Source organism: Acomys minous (genome assembly GCF_964271855.1).
Source record: "Acomys minous genome assembly, chromosome: 1".
NCBI classification, from domain to species: domain Eukaryota; kingdom Metazoa; phylum Chordata; class Mammalia; order Rodentia; family Muridae; genus Acomys; species Acomys minous.
Genome location: NC_140483.1, coordinates 28,176,379 through 28,196,832, shown reverse-complemented (window position 1 = coordinate 28,196,832; position 20,454 = coordinate 28,176,379). Strand labels below are relative to the sequence as shown.

The following is a 20,454-nucleotide window of genomic DNA, read 5'->3' as shown; positions in this document are numbered from 1 at the left end:
AGGGTCCCCCTGGCTCCCGTGCACACAGAGGGCAGAGGGCAGAGGTTGTGAGAAAAGAGCAACGGAAGTGGCTAACACTGCCTGCTTTGTGCCATGTATATATTTACCCCTCACAACAGCCCTGTGAGGTAAACATGAGTGTCTTCCTGTCATAGAAAGAGGCTGAGGCAGAGAGAGGCTTGGAAGCCCTCTCAGCATCCATCTGCTATTTGAAAACTCCAGAATCCAGGCTGTTGCAATAATCCTGGTAAGGGCGATGGTGACTTCAGTTTCAGTAGAGGATTGTGGGAGGCAGAACAGTATCACCTCCCCCCAATGTGTACCGCTCCTAACCCCCGGAAACTGTCTTGGAGCTTGTTGCAAAGGGAGACGAAGGTTGTAAATGAAGCCCTTCAACTCATGTCAAAATAGGAAGATTACCCCGGCCTATCAGGGTGGGTCAATGACATCACTGGGGTCCTGAAAAATGGAAGAGGGTAGCAAAGTAGATGAGTCCGAGAAATGACTGTGACAGGAAAGCAGAGGCGCGGAGCAGCAACATAACACAGGGGATGGGCACCAGCTAAGGCTGTAAAAAAACAGCTGGAAAAGGCAAAGAAAGTCTCTCTTAGACTCTCCGGAAAGAAAGACAACCCAGCACCCGCTGATGCCTTGAGCTGGCGCCAGTGAGCAGCATGTGCGACCTCTCCCTGCAGAACGGCAGGCTAGTACACCTGCTCTATTGTAAGCCTCCAGGTTGGTGGTCAGGGCAGCAGCAGAAACTCCTTAGGAGTGGAGAAGAAACCACAGATCAGAAGACCCCGGGGAAGGGAAGTTCCCGGAATTCAGAGAGTCAGAGGTAACTAGTGCCCCACTTTTTGAAACTAGTTTCAGGGTAGTGTAGAAGCAACAGAAAAAGAAAAAAAGAAGAATGCTAAAGAAATGCTGGGGTGACCTTTCTATGCACTGTGTAAAGGTAGTCCTTGTATATTCAAGTGCTGATTTCTGTACCGAGAGAGCCCTGAGCACAGACCAGACTCTGGGATTGTCGTTTTTTTGTAAACATTTCCTCCAACACCTTCTGATTGGTTTACTAAAGACCTGACCAACCTATAGCAAAGGCAGGAGAGGAAGATGGGACTTCCGGCAGAGATAGGAATTCTGGGAAGGATCAGGCGTGGGAAGAGTTGGCAGCTAGCCACAGAAGACGAAACAGGTCACACGGTGGGACATAGGCCAGGCCAGTTAGAATAGCTGAGAATCTGCCCAGCCATAGTGCCTAAGCGTATAATAAATATAAAAGGTCTCTGTGTCACTATCGGGGAGCTGGCGGTCCAAAGAATGTCCCCTTTTAACCTTGTTCTCACGACCTAAGAGCACATAGCTGAGACCCTTGTCCCTTTGACCCATACTTTTTTACACTGTCATGTGACTGCTCACGTCCAGCTTTTCAATCGGCAAAAACTGCCTCACCAGAAGAAATACTGAGCTATTTTTTAATGCATTTTTAAAAAAATGTATTCAAAATATCACAATCTCTATACTTAAAACCTGCTTGGAATTACCACTGCTATTTTCTCCCTTCAGTTATTATTTTTAATTACCATTAAAAAAAAAAAACAGGTTTCCTCACGGTGTTTTCATTCGTGCTTAGTTTGGGTCAAATCTCTAACCTCTCTCCCCTATGTCCCTGTCCCCATTACACTGTCCCTCCCTCAGTATGTCCCTTCTGCTTTCACATGACTGCCCGCCCCACTTTCCTCTCTGAAAGCCCTGAAGTCCTCCCTCCTCCCTCCTCCCTCCTCCCTCCTCCTGCCTCCCTCCTCCGGTTACCAGAGACAGAGAGCTTCAGTAGACAGGGAAGGTAGCGCGTGATCCTCATCTCCTGGTACATTCTGTATCTTCTCCTCACGCTGCTGGATGAGCGATTACCTGCTGAGGTGTGAATGCTCCAGGGACTTGGCGTTCCTGGGGATCACAGAGGAGCAAGTCCTAACCTTGGCGTGGTGGGGCTTTCTTCCTTATCTACCTGAGGAGGAAGAAGGGGAGGCCCCAGGAGAACACACTTCTGCGTTTATGAACTTAGAAAGCAGTTCCTTGTCACATCTCCCTCGGCTTCTCCACTTTTAGACTTTGCAAGTAGCAAAGCATCCAACCGGACAGCTATGAACTGGTCTCTGGTGGACCGAATGCAAAAAGTATAGTCATCATCACAGCTGCCCCAGGAGGAGGACCCTGGCAAGAGCTTCTACTTATCCTGTTAAAGGAAAAGCCAAACGGGAAACCTATTGTGTTCCTCCTGTTTAAATTTTATTTATAACAAAAAGAAAATTTCTCAGTTAATGAGAATGGACAATGGATTTAAAGCCATAAATATATTACCAGGGGGTTATTATCACTGGCTATTTCTTTTATTTGACTATATGTTTTCTATAACCAGAATGGCTGTACTTACTGAGCTGAGTGCTGTGACAATGGCATAGGTCCTGGCCACTTAGGACTTATAGTCTGCTTGGGAAAACAAAGCACACAGTTTAGGGCACTGTGTTAGCAGCAACAATCATGGTTTTTTTGTTTTGTTTTGTTTTGTTGGGTTGTTGTTGTTGTTGTTGTTGTTGTTTACCAGGCCTCATCTTTGATTTCACCTGGAGCTAAATCTCTAAGGGCATCTGAGCAAATTAAGCCAGCAGAACCTGAGAGGTGGGAGGTGGAAGGAGAGCAGAGCCAGCCATGGAACAGTGGGAGAGGGGCCTTAGTTTAGGTTAGGGAAGGGTTAATTCAGCCAAGCTGTGAGGATGTCAAAGTGGAAGAGCATCTTTTTAAAAATTAATTTATTCAGATTACATCTCAATTGTTATCCCATCACTTGTATCCTCCCATTCCTTCCTCCCTCCCACTTTCACCCTATTCCCCTCCCCTAGGTTTATGACCAAGGGGGACCTCCTCCTCTACTTTATGGTCATAGGCTATCAAGTCTCATCTTGGTAGCCTACTTATTCTTTCTTTGAGTGCCACCAGGGCTCTCCACAAAGGGGAGGTCGTCAAATATGGGGCACCAGAGTTCATGTCAGAGTCAGTCCCCACTCTCCACCCAACTGTGGAAAATGTCCTGTCCATTGGCTAGGTGCGAGTAGGGGTTCGATGTTTACTACTTGTAATGTCCTTGGTTAGTGCAACAGTTTGAACAGATCACCCATTACGATGTTGGAAGAGCATCTTAACATAAGCAAAATCAGAGACAGTGAGTATTTGCTTGCCAATGCAGAGGGGACCATCAAAATCCTGTTGGCCAAAATGAAAATTGGAGAAGACACCCATACTCCTGAGAAGCGGCCATGTTGGGAGCATCAACAATCACACAGAGCCACTGCTCCCTGCTCTCAAGTCAAGAATCCATTTCCTCTGAAGCTTTCTAGCTGCTCTTGCACAGTATTTTCACAGAAATACACACATCAGTGCACTGTCACGCCAAAGACAAACATTTGAATGCACTTTTAGCACACAAACACTAGAAAGGATGTTGTCCCCTGCTGCAAGCCCTCTAGCCCCGACTGCCTGTCCCTAGACTCCTCTGCACGGCCAGCCCCAGTCAGTTTATAAACTCAGCCAAGTGTAACTACTCTTATTTCCAGGCTTGCTCCTCTCTCTGCTCCCTGCCCTGCCGCCGCTGCTGCTCAGGTTCTTAGCACAGCTCCGTTAGGCTATTTCTCTGCCTGTTCCTTTTGTCTCTGGTCAGTTCTTCTCACCCTTATTCTTCTACAACATGTTTTGGCTTATCTTTCTAAGAGAAGGTGGAGTGCCCCACCGCTCGCCCATTCAGCCTCCTTTCCACCTGTGCTTGGCTACACCAAGCCCCACATTCGCCGGGTAAAAGCCCCTACTGGACACTCTATCTTTTCCACCCAGCCAATACTATGGCTTTTCTGGAAACACTATGCACTCCTCAGAGAAACCGAAAACATAATAAATTCTCCTGGTAGGACTTTGATTTTTTTTTTTTCCCGATTTGGGGAATAATTTATCCTCTATATTTTTTAACTCCTGTTTCTTGAGAATCTTCAGGGATCCACCAACATTTTATGATCTAGAGAATTATTTTTGCTAGGATTAAAGCGGTAGCTAAGTGGTGAAGAGCACTTGCTGCTCTTCCACAGGAGCAGAGTTCAGTTCCCAGCACCATGTCAGGTAGCTCACAGCCACGTACAAACTTTAGCTCCAGGGGAGCAGGCGCCCTCTTCTGGCCTCTGTGCACAACTGCACACATGAGTCATATGCTTATTCAGAAACACACACATGCATATTAATAAAAGTAAATCTTTTTTTAAAATTACTTTGCTGGTACCCATGCCTATAATCCCAATAGGCCAATGCAGTACTACTACCATGAATTTGAGACCAGCCTGGGGAAAAAATTATATGTATATAATATAATATATAGAATATATTTCCTAGCCAGGCTTCAGAATGGACTCTCTCTCAAAGGGCCAAAAACAATGAAATAATTGATTGATTTTTAAAAATTTTAGTAAAAACCAATTCAGAGACAACAGAGCTGAGGTGCCACTTTTTTTTTAAAGCTCTTGTACTTCCAATATGCCCAGTCACAAAGTACAAGCCGCCTAAAATGATCCAATAAGCACACATCATTGACTTGCTGCTGTGGTAGGGATTCTTTCAGGTGCCAGGGATGAAGAGGTGAATGAGACACAAGCTGCTTTGGAGAAACCACGGTTTCATGAAATATCCATCTCCTGTACCACATTCCCAGGGCCAGTTCTTGGCTATGGGTGAGAGTATGGTTGTCACTGTATATCAAGAAACAGACCTACTGGAACTCCAACGAAACAGCTGCCCAGAACACTTTCCTGCACAGAGGCAAGTCTCCACCACACGAACAAGATATGAGGTGACTTCCCTCAGCCTTCTGTATAGTCTGCAGCAGCCTGGCACATGAAATCTGCAGAACAGATACATGGGATTCCTAGCCAACGTTTCCTTTTCTGAACAGACTTTAGAATATAATACATAACATATGGAATAAAGTATATAACATATATGTGATCTATAGATATAAAACTCCATCACTGTAATTCAACCTTCAGTATTTCCCTTAGCCTGGGCCCAATTAATGCGGCTGTGTGTTACCTCTAGCAAGCCCTGTCTGTTCTCAGTTTTAATGGACTCACTCTTCCTCACCCATAACCACCTCATTCATGCATTTAATTTACTCCCATGGGCCGGCACCAGAGCTATTTCTTGAAGGTGTGAGGTACTTAGCATCTCTATGCTTGTCTGTACTTGATGCTACTTTCCCCATAGACACCTGTATCCCTGTGGAGCTGCATCTCAGGCTCTGTCCAGGGGTCCCTCTGTAATTGTTAATCACTCTCCTGTCATTCTGCCAAAGCAATTTTACCTAAGAGCATCTCCTCGCCAAATCATATTCATCTCTTTAGTCTGCCTTACGGTTTGTAAGCTCCTAACACCACCACCACCCCTCTATGTCTCGGCCACCTGGATGAAGTCAACAGGCTGCCTGGTAAAGATCCACACACTAACTGTGCACAGAACAGGAGTAGAACTAGACTGGAGGAAAGGAGACCCTGTGCGCTCTAAGTCCACAGGTCCTCACAGTGCCCTGGAAAGTATAGGAAAGGAACCTTGGGAGTTGGGTCTGGAATCCTGAACACAAGTATCAGAGGGAGTGCTAAAACTACCAGCCTAGATGCAAAGAAATTTCACTGGCTGCACAGGAAAAGTTGTTCACACAGCTGCCCAAGATCACCCACCACCCCAGAATTTAGAGGGTCCTGGGTAGCTCTGACCAGGCCCACCACACACATGTGTCCAGGTGGTTAAAAAAAATCCACACATTCCTTGACTCAAAGGTCAACTCACTGAGACTAAGTAGGGTCAACCTTCATTACCCCTCATAATTCCTCTTTTTCCCCACTTACTTTCCTAATAACTCCCAGGTCCATTAACTGGCCAAGTAACTGCAAGCAGACTAACGCCGAAAAGGCCAAACCATGTTTAATGGTCTCTGTTTTCCCCAGCAACAAGAGCCATTCTAGGCATGCTGTGACCTGAGACACACAGACAGGTCACCTGAAACTGCTCCTAATCCATAATCTACTTGGCAGCCTGACGAGGACTGAGCCCTCTCAACAAGCCCCTCCACTGTCTCAGTATCTACTTAAACAAGCATATTAGCGCATTCCAGTTAACAGGGGCTGTGGGTGGGGTGTCTGGACTGTTGTGGTTAAGTTATCAGTATAGCCTAATAATGTTTATTATCAGGCTTATAATTATTATTACAGTGATATTTTCTTTTTCTTTTTTTTTCTTTTTTTCTTTTTTTGGGGGGGGGGGGTTTGAGACAGGGTCTCTCTGTGAAGCCTTGACTGTCCTGCACTCACTTTGTAGACCAGGCTAGCCTCAAACTCACAGCCTGCCTCTGCCTCCCAAGTCCTGGGATTAAAGGCATGCGCCACCACTGCCTGGTTACAGTGGTATTTTCTAACCCGCTAGCAATCAATGAAAGCACAGACACCTGTTATACTTTAAAATAGCTTTAGTTAACGTGGGGCAGGGCAGATATGAATCCCCTAAAGTTCATCCCATACTGAGGCTGGTATGAGATACCTGACCCAATCTCATGCCATCTGCTTCTAGTAATTTCTATCGAGCTACCTCCCATCCATGATCCCAAATACTTGCTAATTATCATCATCTGGGCCAAGTCTCCATCCATGCTGGCCATGTGCTTCTCCTCCACTAAGCCATGGCCCAGCCTTCTTCTTCCTCTCCTCTCCTCTCTTCTCCTCAGGTCTCGTCCTCCTAAGATTCTCTCTGTCTCCCCCAAGCCCAGGAACCTTAGCCACGCCTATCCTATTTGTCCTGCCCAGGTGTGATGGTCTTTTATTGGTCAAGCAAGTTAGGATCTTAGGCAAGGTACAGGAGGGTCACAGAGACAGCAAGCAGTAATTAGCATCAAAATACATCAGACCAACCTACAACACTGGAGATTGGCTCTGAGCCCTTTATATTGTCATAGCAACATGATTCAGCCCCTAGCTATGCATCATCCTCTGTTACCTTCCAGTTGTTGTGGACACCTCTATCAATTCTGTTTCCGCAAACACGAGAACAGTGTGTGGTCAAAAGCTCTGACACCCAACAGACATGGGTTCAGTTCCTAGCTCCTCAACTTACGTTAGAATGAAACTGAAATAGCCAAGCCTGTCTTTCAGTGCTACTGTAGGATCTCGTCGTACATTAATATATGCGGAATGCCTGAGAGCGAGGCTGTGGAACACTCCCCATGTAGACAACGGCAGCCTTGCACGTCTCATTTTCTCTTATTATCCACACACATACAGTTGCCAGGGGACTAATACGCACGTGCCAGGTGATTCCTCCAAAGTGGATGAACCTTCCTACATCTGTGTATTGTTTTTAATGCCTGCCCCAAAACTCTGGTGCTCAGCCTACCTACAGCCGCTATTTAGGATCACATTTGACAACATCACTCCTTTTTCCTCCCTGGACCACCTATTCTTTTTAAATAGCAAAGAATTCCCCCTTGCTGTTCCAGTTTGATAATGGCAACATGGCCACTGAAATATGTCGGCAACTCACCTGCAGCCTGCAGCTCAGAACTGGCCCAGGCTCACAATTCTTGGCGTGTCTTGAAGGCCCTTTGTTTGTGCCCAGGGACCCTCAGCAGCGGCCACCTGAGGTGCTACAGCTGCCTCAGGGACATGCTTCACTGCACCTTCTAGCATTTGCAGCCCTGTGCCTGCTGAGTGTGTTTCGCTTAGCGCCTTTATACTTTTGGTCATGCCCGATCCCTAAAGCCTTCGGTTCAGGAATCAGCATACATTTCTGTCAAGTAGAATCCTCAACAGGAAGCCCTGGACGCCATGTGAATACCAGGGCACAGCGAATGCAGTGTTTCATTCCTCAGCCTCAAAAATCATCCTTTTCATGACTAACTGTATCTAGCCAAACCTAAAAAGTGGGATGGAAGCCAGCTTCCCTGGGATCCACACAGCAGAAGGAAAGAACTGACTCCCATAAGATCTCTCTCTCTCTCTCTCTCTCTCTCTCTCTCTCTCTCTCTCTCTCTCTCTCTCCCTCTCTCACTAGTAATTAATCATGATAAACTAAGGATCACTAATAAGTTACCCACTGAAAGCCAAGTGACCTTACGGGCTCCATAATCTCCTTTTCAGTGAACTCTTCACTTCATTATGGAACTGTTTGGTCTTATTCATGAGGCAGAGGGCTTCTCTTCCTTTGTCCTCAAAGATGTTTCCTACTTGAGATGTCCAATATCTTTCAAATAAAACCTCATTCCTCTGGGCCAAAGGGTCATCCAGAATCCTACCCTCCTTATATCGCCTGGGGGCTACCATCTCATTCAACATGGTACCCCAAACCCCAAGCCTCTCACCTCTCTATATGACCTGTGATAAGTATATTTGTTGGTTTTGTTTTGTGTGTGGTATGTACATGTATATTTGCATGTATCTACAGGTATGTACATATCTGTTTTCACATATGCACAGGTCATGTTTTCATGTATGCACAGGTGCGTGTTTGTGTCTGTATATGTATCTGTGTGTGTGGCTGTGTGTGGCTGTACGTGTGTATCTGTGTGTGTCTGTATATGTATGTGTCTGTGTGTGTGTGTGTCTGTGTGTGTGTTTAAGCCAGAAGTTGGTGCCAAGTATCTTCCTTGATTACTCTCTACCTTATACATTGAGGCAAGCTTTCTCACTTGAACCCAGACTCAGCAAGTCAACAAGTCTGGTTAGCCCTCTTGCCTCAAGGATCCCCAGTCTCTGACTCCCCAGCAACACTGAGATAGGAAGGCCACACCCAGCATTTACATGGATGCTAGGGATCCAGGCTCCTCCAGTGCTCATGGTATGCAGAAGCAGCACATCACACACTGAGCCAGCTCCCCAGCTCCCTGTGGCAGCAGACTTATCACACCGAGAGGCCACGAGACTCTCCTCCATCACAGTCTAGAGCCCAGGAAGATACAGAAGGTGTCTTAAGCTGAAGATTAATTACCCATTCTAAGCAGTCGCTATGCTAAGGTCAGGGGATGGGGAGCCTGCCTATCCACTGTAGCTAGAGCCCAAGCCCAGCTAAAGCCTCCAGGTGTGTTCAGGTCATAGAATGCTTACATCTGGCCAACAGTTATGAGAAGCTGATTCTTGCCCTGTTGCCCTTGAGTACTTGAAGGCTATCAAGCTCTTAAAGTGCTTGCATCCATCCCCTGCTCAGTCTGCAAGGCAAGCGCAGCGGGCAGCCATCTGTTTCAGGAGAAGGAGCGCCACCTGCTGTTTCTTAACCCTCTCTGCCTGAAGCAGACGTAGCTACAGCTGTATAGATAGATCAACTACTATTTGAAGGGTTTGATTTGTTGCTTGTTTGCTTTTTTTTTTTTTTTTTTTTTTTTTTTAAGAAAAAAACCCATGAACTGCTCAGGCTAACCTCAAACTCACGATCGTCCTGCCTCAGTTTCCTGCTGACTGAGATAACAGGCATACGCCCTGACATTCGGTCAAAGGCTGTACTTCCAAACACTTCTAATTAACAGACAAGACAGGGAACAAATGGTTTTCAGCTGACACAGTTACCTGGTGTTTCTGAGTAGACATTTCTTGAAACAAAAGAAAGAAGGTCTAGTTTTGGTCTCTGTTTGTCTGCACTAATAAAGGACCTTGGGGACCGCTGCTTAGGTATGGGTAGGAAACAGCTTCACACAATGACTGGATTTCTAACGCTTCAGAGCCCACAGAGCCTCGTGGAACCTCTGCGTCTCACGTCCAGTGTCTGTAGAACAGGACTAATAAAAGGGTTTACCTATAGGAAAATCCTCATGTTAATGAGGGTTAAATGAAATAACTATATGCTTAAATTTCACATGTCATAAGCACCCAAAGGAGGCGGCTATCTATCATTCAGTCTACAAGCCTGACCTCTACATCAGCTCCGTCTTCCTCACTGGTCCTCGGTGTTCTAACAAAACCTAGGACTACTGTGAATAGTGATTTAGTTAGGACAATGATTTCATAAAGCAAGCTGTTGATGGCAACAGAAGGGAACAGAAAGGACAAAAAAAAAACCCTCAAGGAAATCGACAGGTGCTCAGCTAAAATAACAGGAGTAATGATTTGGAGAAGGTGCCAGGGACTGAGTGCCAGGAGGGAGGTTGCGTTTCAAAGCCCGGGGGGGGGGGGGGGAGGCCGGAGAAGGCAGGGGAAAGTCTACAAATCTCACCATTCCATTCCGGCCAAAAGCGGCCAGGAGGCAGAACACGGACTTCGTATTCTGCTCGTAGGACTTATCTATGGAGCTTTGTCCGGAGACATCTGGGCCAATTCCCTCCTTGAAGAAGGAATACAGGACTACTGTATTCCTGGCAGAATCCCAGCTCCCAGCCCACCCCCCTGCCTTCCATGCCCCTTGCGAGCTCCACATGCTGAAGGGCACTTGCCATCTGCACTTTCCCAGCTTGCATAAAGCCAGCAAGTGGCCAAGACTTGCTGTGCAGGTCCTAGGTCAGCTGTGTGAAGAAGTCAGCTCTTTCCCCAAGCCCCAGGGGGCAGGGAGAGGCCCCGGGAGAAGGCACACCTGCTGTGGAATGCCGAGGGATGCGCGGTTCATCTTATTTATCTCCCGATGATGAGCAAGCAAAGGCAACTACACTCTCCGGGGGTGAAGACTGTCATGTACACGTGGCAGGGAGCAGGGTTTATGAGGACATTCTATATTCACTCTCCTCCTCAGCCCACCCTGTACGCTGGGGCTCTGGAACTTTCTTTGCCAAGCATCAAGGACATCTATTATGCAGCTGGCAGTGAGCAGGGGGCTGAAATAGAGTCTTTCTGAGAAGGGGTCCAGCAGGTGAGCCATCTGGATACACTTAGAAGGGATGAGTCTATTTTCTCTTAAGCAAGGAAAGCCATCAAGCAGAATGCTGGTGTTAACTAGGATAGCATCTCACATAAGGCCTGCAATGAAGCTTGCAGGTGTTCTTAAAGACTTAGCTGCCACAGCCTCCGTCTGCAACATCATCCTCAGTTTTGCCAGAATCGCACAACTGCAAAACGACTTCATGACAAGTCACAAGCAGGCATTGACATCCATCAGCATGGGACAGAGAGGAAGCTGTGAAATTGCCAGGAAAACGAAAACTACTTTGGAAAATATACTTTATAAGGAAGCACATCTTTACTTCTGCCTTTTGGTTGTTTGAATTAAGCTGCAACCCTTTGGGGCCACTGTTTTAAGGTGTTAGTGCTGCCTTCTATGGTTGGGTTGTATATGACAACGTAAGGTGAATGCTATGTCTACTCGCAGCAGTCGGTGTCTGCAATAACACCTACCTAGGTCACAGTTGGACTTCATGCAGCAGGACATGCTGCCTGTTCAGCTTAATCATGACCCCAAATGTGATTCTCAAAATATGGGTAGATGCCCCAATTGTATAAGACTTTGCTAAAATTAGAAAAACTTCAGCTATACTAAATTTATTTCAGTATAGGGGAAGGTCAATCAGTTCCTAGGCATTCCTCTGAGTTTGAGAGTTGCTCTCTAAATGTGAACAGTCAGTCAGAAGCACCTAGAGACGCATCAGAAACTGTTGTACAACAGTTTCCTTGGAGACTGTACCATTGCACCATGCAGGGAAAGTCCTTAAGGCAGGAAGCAGACAACTCAAACTAGCTTCAGGAAGCCCCTGAAACTGACCAGATTCATTACCTTCCTCCATCTTCACATTGTACAAACAAAAAAGGCTGCTGCAAGTCTAACCAACCACCTGGAAAAAGCAGAGACTAACCAACGAGCCTGAAAAGAGAAACAGTTCAAAAGCCCTAGAAGAAACAATGGCCACTGACCCACTTGGACAACACTCTCAGAACCTTTGAGCTGCCTGCAGGCTGTGCAGTGTTGCTCCAGGCTCCCAGCTTGCATGAGCTGTCACCCATGTAAGGGTGGAATTCAGTGAGAGAAGAGGTTTTGAGTCTATTCTGCTCCTGGAGGTAACCCCTCACTCATATTTCTATAAGCAACCCCAATAAAACTCATTGTTTTGCCAAGCCAGACTTGGGTAGCATCTATGTTTTGGTCTGCCATGAGCTCCCTATCTGGGGCGACTGGACAAGTATTTGTTGCCGCTCCCCAAGAGGTCTGTCACGCAACAGAAATGGGGAAGCTCTGTTCCTCTCCTGGAGGCCCACTGAACAGGTGTTTCCCCAGAAGCTTAGGTAGTCCATCTGAACACTGAAGTCTTGAAAACATGAGGTAAGCGAATCAGAATTTCCCCCCTGATTATCAAGGGCAGCAGCCCATGACAATAAAGTAGGTCCCTGTCTTACCTTCTGGACACTGGAGCCCAGACCTAAACATGGCGCAAACTGTAGCTGATAGGGCCCTCCCGCCAAGTCTTAAACTCCTTCTTCCTTTGTTTCGTGCATCATAGTAGACATCAGAGATGCAGGGGAGGTGAAGACACTGAATCAGACATTATATCGTTGGGTCAGCTTCCAATCCCTCACTTCTGTTTTGTAAAATAATATTTAATAATATTTTTAATTTTTAATTTAAATTTTTTAAAAAAATCTTCAAATTTGTCAAAGATGTATGCAATGTGCTTTTGTCTTACCCATCCCCAGACCTCCCTTCCACTCCCCTCAAAACCCACTACCTTCTCCTCCTCCTGACCCTCATGCCTTCCTCTTATTATTGCGGGTATAATAAGTGATGAGTGTAGGGATATCTGCGGAGGCAACCTACCAGCGGTCACAACTCCATAGAAAAGGGACTCTTACTCTTTCTGCAGCCATTAACTTCCAAGGCTCCTCCGCCTGGTGGGGAAGGTGGGGTGCTCAGGCGTCCCTCCCCCATCCATGATGGAATTTTGACTGGCTCGATCTTGTGCAGGTCTTGCACAGACCACCACAGCTGCCCTGAGTTGACTGTGTATCAGCCGTATCATGTCCAGAAGACAGTATCTCACAGTTCACCGCCCCACCCCCACCCCCCCATTCCCCAGCTCTTCCATTCACTCGCTTTTCAAGACGCCATGTTCCCTGAGCTTTGGGTGGGGGTGGGGTTTGATACAGTGGTCCCATATATGGCTGAGCACTCCTGGTCCTTGACTCTCAGCACCCGAGCCAATTATAAGTTCATTTACAAAAAGAAGCTTCTCTGACCATGGTTAAGAGCAACTCAAATCTGGTGCCTGCATGTGTTCCAGGTTAAACATTCAAAGCAAGAGCTGAGCTAGGAAAGCACATGTGCCAGTTCTGATGCCTTCTAAATGGGACAGCCAATGGAAAAACCACTCAACCTTCAGATATCATATATGATATATAGGTAGTTGTGATGATAGATAGATAGATAGGTAGATAGATAGATAGATAGATAGATAGATAGATAGATAGATAGATAACCTGGGCCAGCCTGGCCACCTATAAGGTGCTAGAGTAGGCTACGCCTCGGGTTTCCAAGCTGAGTTCAGTGTTGCCTTAGGTGATGCTGCCGATATAGGTGGGGTAATCCAGGAAATGCACTCAAAGACAGATTAGCATGCAGGGAGTGCATGGGGGCGGGGTGGATGCTCTAAAGAACTAAGGGAGGATGAAAGCAAGACTGAGCTCACAGAAAGCTCAGGAGCTGGGATGTCCTGCAATGCTGTCCTTGGTCCAGACAAATGATATTCCATATCAGTCAGTCATTGGATATGGGTTTCCCTTCGAGGAAAGCTATAACCTTGGGCTCCCTCAGACGACAGTAAATCAAGGAAGTTCTCGGGGGTGCCATTAGTAGCCAACACTCTCAGCATCTGGGAGACAAGTACTTGAGTCCTTCAGGAGAAGTCTGGATAATATTCAAACTCCAGCACAGTGTCTCATCACTGGCCTTTCTCTGTTACTCTGGCTGCTTTATTCACCTGGAGAAATGCTTGGATCAGTGGGAGTGGACCAAACCACCACTGCTGCGTTTGACATGGAGGCATCAGCTGATTTTTTTTCCTAGATTGTAGACTCCTTCACTACCCATTTTAGATTCTTTTTACCCTTGCGAAGACACCTCTGGCAGCCTAAGGGCCAAGTGAAGCTCTACAAACCTTCATCCCTGAAGCAAACGAGCCCCTAATCACCCCTGTCTTTGGCCATGGCTGCTGTGCTTTCCCACTTCTTTCACCTGGGCAATACCACGAGGGGTCCTAGTGCCAACCATATTCCTTACAGCTCTATTTCCTCCTCCTATGGGGTCTTTCATACCTGTCAGGGTGATGGATCTTTTTTCCCTCTTATTGATCTCTTATACAAAGAGCTGGGGGAGGGGCAGTAGCAGCTTAGAATGCAGTGAGCTCTTATCATAGGCTGAGGAAAGCTCTCATCTGTGAGCCTGTTCCTCTGACTCAGACTTTCCATTGTTGGGGAGTGAGGTTACGTAGTCCACAATGAGACATAGAGAGCAAGACCACCCTTGCTAGTACTCTTCTCTTGGGTCCATGAATTCTACCTCTTGAGGTCACAATCCCCTACGCTGGCTGGTTGTTTACAATAAGTGACATAGATCATCCCAAGCCCTAGCACCATGCCATGGCTACTGTAACTCAGATATGCATTGCCTGGATATGCATTATCTGGATACTAGGTGACAGAAGGCAGAGGCTAGTGTCATTCTCTTGGGTTGCCTGGGGCTTGTTCCAAGGTGGTATTAACATGCAATACAAAGATTCTACCTCTTTGGGTGCTCTCCCATAGACCCATCTGCAAGTCTCTTCCTGTGCCCCTTTCTCTTAACAGGCCCCTGACCTGCTCAAGCCACATGCTCCTTCTCAGGAACTCATGCCTATTTCTACTTCAACCCATCTCCACAAGATGAATGATTGAGTCTACTGCCCAAAGCATTGCCCATTTAGGGTATTTTGAAGATTTGCTCATGGCAGTTCACTTGCAAGTTTGCACTTACATGCAAAGCCAGTTGCTATGGTTTCTTGTGGGTTGAGTGTGGTGATGTTGAGAGGTGAAGCCTAATAGAAGGTAATTAATTCATTGGAGGGGCTGCTTTCAAAAGGATTTGAATAGTTCTCCTGGGACTTCAGTTTTAAGAAAAAGAACAGGGAAAGACCAGCCCCTTCCTGCTCTCTGGCTTCCTATCTGGCCGTGATTTCGCCTGCTCACACATGCTTCTGCCACACAATGACATAATAAAGGCAGGAAGCCCTTGCAATGCGGTTTGACTTTGCAGCCTCCAAAACCATGAGCCATATAAACCTCTCCTCTATACAAAGTCTCCAGCCTTATGTATCTCATTTATGGCAATGGAGAATGAGCTAGCATACCAACCCATTTGTAATGCAAACTTGGCTTTTTCTTCTCCTATAGGATGTTCATAAGGCAGTATCCACCAAAACCCTTCACATAAGGGCCTGCCGGGGGAGAGAAAAAATGGGGGAAGTGAGCCACTTGCTCATGTAATCTCTGGCCATGGTGTGGTTCATAGTCAACAAGTTGTATCTTACAAATCCATCTCAAAGAACCCTGCTCAGGCTGAGTTATACTTTCACTGACAGCCAGTTCCTGAGGAATGACTCAGCTAGAATTAAACAAACACTGGCGGCTGGGGAAATGAGTACCTTGACCTTAGAGAAAACTCTGCAGAGGGCCCTGCAGAGTATCCTGGAGCACTGAATGTGCATCCGTGAGCTCCGAGAATTCCAGAGAGGGCCCTAACCCCTCCATCTTTCCAGTAAAGGATCTTAGGGAGGTTGAACAACTCTTCCAAGGCAATGGAGAACAATCCAGCTTCAGAACAGTCTCAGAACCAGAGCACCCAACAGAAATACGGTGTGAGCCACACACAGGATTTTAAATCATCTACCAGCAGCATTGGCAGGAATAGGTAGAATTGTTTCAATGTCATATCTTTACTTAATATATCCAAAATATTGCCAACTCAAGGTGATGAGTATTTTATAAGACATATCTTTCCTATCATGCTGTCTTTGAAGTCTGGTATATGGGTTTCACATGGGCATGACACCTTAAACAAGCCACCCGCGAGAAGTCAGTAGCCACGTGCACCTAGTGGCATATGTCTCAAAAAAAAAAAAAAACCGCTCTAAACTCTGCTCGACTCTCTGATCTCTCCTCTGGTAGACTCCTTCCATAGCAGAACCTAGAGGCTAGGAGAGAGATGCTTGGACAATAATCATGACTTCGGTAGAAATCTGAGTCCTTGGCATATTCCAAGCCTCCGCAGCCCTCATCCCAACGCCCTTGGCAGCTGCGTGCTCTGCTGCCCGCATCCAGCTTCACAGGCGCCGCCGCCCGCAACTTTCTGGGAAGGCTCAGTTTGAAAAGACAAAAAGAAAACGAGGCAGGGAAGACAAATGTTTCACTCCATCTCTCTGTGTGCCCGGTGATTTAACGCTAAATCCAGCACCATTTGGTTTCTGTGGCAACCGAAAGAGCCAGCTTCCCCACGGCTCAGCTCATCACTCCTTGTCAGATTCCTAAACACAGGGCGCCTACAAAACATTCAGCTTCCCAAATATCACAGAGCATGTTGGAAAGGCAGGGGCAAGAGTACGGGGGCTTTTCTTCATAGCGGCCTTTATAAATGGGACCAATTTTCTCTACCTGAGAAGACTCTCCTCAAATCACGATTTAGGCCAGCATATGAATTCATTCTTGCAGTCCTAGCACTCAGGAGGGTACAGCAGGATTGTGAGTTCCTGGCCAGCCTGGGCTGTGTAATAAGACCCTGACTTTTAAAAAATATATTTAATTTAATTTTTAAAATAGACAAGCCAAGCAAAAGGGTGCACGCCTTTAACACCAGCACCAGAGACATGTGGATCCCTGTGAGTTCCAAGCCAGCATGGTCTGTAATGGGAGTCCAGGACAGCCAAGACTACACAAAGAAAGCCTGTTTCAGAAAAACCAATATATATCCCTTGACATTCATGCAGGTCTTTATACAGACCAGTCATTCTGGGGTTGTAATTTACTATCTCAAATCCCTGGAAAATCAGTGGTAAAATCAACCAAGCCTCTTTCTGGTCTTTTTCCAGTGAGACACGAGTGCATGACCTCAGGACACAGGAGAGCGCAGGAGTTGGCTGGGTGTTATAGTTTGAATCCGAAAGGCCCTCACCCAACAAGTTCACGTTACAAACATTTGGTCTTCTGCTAGTTATTCAGGGTGGTTCTGGGAACCTAATGGGGGGTGAGACCAGGTGGTAAGACGTAGGTTACCAGAATGAGTCCTTGGCATATCCAATCCCTGTCCACTTTCTGTCATTTCTGGAGAACTTCAATGCGCTGCCCCACCGTGCTTTGCGCACCATGGCAGACAAAGCCCTCTGAAACTGTGAGTTAAAAGTTAACTCTTGCTTCTGTTGAGTTGTCTTACTAGGTACTTGACACAAAAGCAATGAATACAGTGGGAGAATATGTATTCTTTGCTCGCTGTTTTTCATACAGAAAGGCTGCCTGACCATAGCATCAATCAGCAGATGGCCCTAGGAGCTTTCTGACACAGGGCTGTTACCTCTCTCTTTCTACTCTATGATGCTATGGTTCGTACACACTAGTTACTACAAGGGCTGGGGGGGGGGTAGGGGGTGGGGAGGCGCAGAGGGGATGAGGGGCGGTCCTTACTCTTAAAGTTATGCTAGAAAGTTCTTAGGGAACATATTCTGTTCTTGGAGCATTCTGTGAAAGAGGAAGGCAACTGGCTAACAATAGCAGAGTGAATGAAGAAAATGTGGTATCTATAAACGATGGAATTTTTCCGTCATAAAGAGTGAAGCCAGGTCCGTTTACAAGAAAGTAAATATAACTGGAAATCATCATACTTGTCTCAGAAAGATGGATATCACATATTTTCTCTCATATGTGGTTCCTATGTCGCCTATGGACATAAAACTGTGTATATATGACATGAAAGTAGATTTAAAGTTATCTAGAGGGCTGAAGGGGAGTGCTAGGAGGAGTGGGGACGGTTTACAACATATACTTGGATGAAGCTTAAAAACTAAATCAAAACAAAGAAAACCCCTTTCTATGTGACCCCGGGCTGTCTTACAGATGACTTGTCACCTATAAATTGTAGCTCACAGGACATACCATTGTCAGATTACAGTAAATAATTCCGTGTTGTGCTGCCCGACACAAAATTATGAAAGTATTAGGCCCTTATCAAGCCTCCTGTTTAATTCAGCATGAGATGTGTCTGTCACAGAGACATGGCATCTTCTGCAGCTTTGATTGCAGGTAGAGAATTCCAGTGTGGGGACATCATGGCCCCACTGAAATACAGGACACACCTTCGTTTACTTATCTCTCAGCTTTCCAATTTTATAATCCTGATCTCTCAAGTGCTAAGGTCCCTTCTGCATCTGGGTTAGAAGGGCCTGCAGATGCCCTGCTACATAGTTCTGCATACTTGGTGCACAGACCCTGGCATGATGTTGGGCACAGGGTGAATGTGCCACTACAGGCAAGTGGTTTTGGACGTGGGCTTTCATATAAGGCAGGCTCTGGCTGCCTCTGACAAAGGCTGCAAAGCACCAGCTGGTCAGGCGTCAGCTGTCTCATGGGGCCACTCACTTGGCAGTGGCAATCAGGCAAGCTGCTAGTGGCACCTTAGGTGAGTCAGCCGTTAATTACAAAGTCATACAAATTCTGCAGGAGCAGAAAGGCCTGAGCCCCGGCCCCAGGTGAAAAGAACAACGCTGAGCATTTTGTATTTAGCCTCTGTAGCTGTTTTAGGAGCTGCCCTAATTTTCTAGACAAGGAAATTGAGGCCTAGACGAGCTCATCCAAGGTCATATATCTAAGAGACCAATCTCACGAGAGGGGGGTGAGGGGGAAGGAGAGGGTTGAAATGAGATGGCTGGAGGGAGAAGTGAAGGGAGAAAGGCTGCCTGCTCCAGCTAGCTTCCTGCCGTGGACTGAGCATAGGAAAGATGCTAAGGCCCCTACCCAGGGGAGGCAGTGAGGCCTTGCCTGCTCTGGACAGGAACCTCAGTGAGTTCCCATCCATTCTTTGTGTCCCCACCCCCCCCACCCCCCCACCTCCCCCCCCACCCCACCCCCCCACCTCCCCCCCCCGCCCCACCCCCCCACCCCTTCTCTTCTGCACATGCTCCTGGCTGGCCTTGCTGCAGTGTCCTTGCTCCCTGTCTGCAGAGCAGCATTTGTCTTTGGCAGATCTGGGCTGCTAGGCTCCTCCCCTGCAGACAGGCTGCAGTGGTTCCTTAGAAGGTACGCTGCCTGCAGTGGGACCTGTCAGAATGAAGGATTCCAGGGAGGCTGGCTCTCTCTCAGCTTATCTCTCAGATCTGCCCCCTGCTCTTGTTCTCACGCTTGCTGTCCATTCCCTGTGTCCTTCCCTCCCCGCTTTTCATTTTCCTGATATAGTACACCAGTGGACCACGCCTGCATTCCAAAAACAACCTGGACCAGGGCTTTTTTTTTTTTTTCCTGTTGGCTTGTCACAGGCCTTTTTCTAAGGCTCTCGGTGTTTCAACAGCAGGGTATAACCCTTGGTTTACTGGACAACACTTAGCTGGAGATGGGTAGATTGCCTTTAAAAATTAACCCACAGAAAGTATGCCAGAATAAACATTTGTAGGTATGATTATGTCTTTTTAAAAGTAAGTAAATAAATAAACTTCACACACAAATCATGAGAATAGAGACAGAGGCAGAGATTAGATCAATTGAGTTAAGTGTCCCTAGAGAGCTCTAAGCCAACCTCTGACCTCATCTGAATACTGCGTTTGCATATTTATGTGGTTCTGTTGTCATTTTATGGTTCTTGTTTGTGTTTTGTTCTGTTACATAGGTTCTCACTTTATAGCCCAGGTTGGCCTCGAACTCATTATGTAGTCTAGGTTGACTTCTAGCTCACGGCGCCTGCCCCAGCCGCCCGTGCTCATATTACAGCATGAGCCAGCACACTGGCTTCAGTCTGGCTCCTCCTTCTGTAATTGCCACCACCGATCTAACTTCCCCCATTGTCCCTATTGTTCCCCTCCTAGCTCAGGGACCCTTGCCTTGAGTCCAAGCACATCCAGTAGCTCTCATTACCCACAAAATAAAGCCCAGCCCTGCCCGAGTGCACGGCAACACCCAAAGGTGCTCTGGTTTTGCCTTTGCCTTTTATATTCCCTTCTCTGCCAGGCAAACTCCTACCCATGCTTCCAGGTAAACACACACACACACACACACACACGCACACACACACACACACACACACGCACACTGACACACACACACACACACACACACACACACACACACACACACACACATCACCTTCCCTACCTCTGCTTCTCCATTACAGTTTTTTGCCTGCAGCATTAAAAGAAAATCACATTGTTTCTATATATCCATCCATCAATCCATCCATCCATCCATTCCC

General features: G+C 46.8%; 1 protein-coding gene across 3 annotated transcripts in view; it reads right to left on the bottom strand.

The window, feature by feature from the left end:
- Positions 1-20,454, bottom strand: part of LOC311600691 (uncharacterized protein) — a 71,127-nt gene that overhangs the window by 39,740 nt on the left and 10,933 nt on the right. For 2 of the 3 annotated variants that reach the window (XR_014780313.1, XM_084787696.1), the window contains exon 1: positions 12,381-12,495. The exons of the other annotated variant lie outside the window; for it this stretch is intronic. Coding sequence is in view for 1 of the 2 variants with exons in the window: in XM_084787696.1 (XP_084643822.1) it covers positions 12,381-12,411 (31 nt within the window). In the remaining variant the exon portion in view is untranslated. Of the gene's footprint in view, positions 1-12,380; positions 12,496-20,454 lie in introns of those variants that run through there. 3 annotated transcript variants of the gene reach the window in all.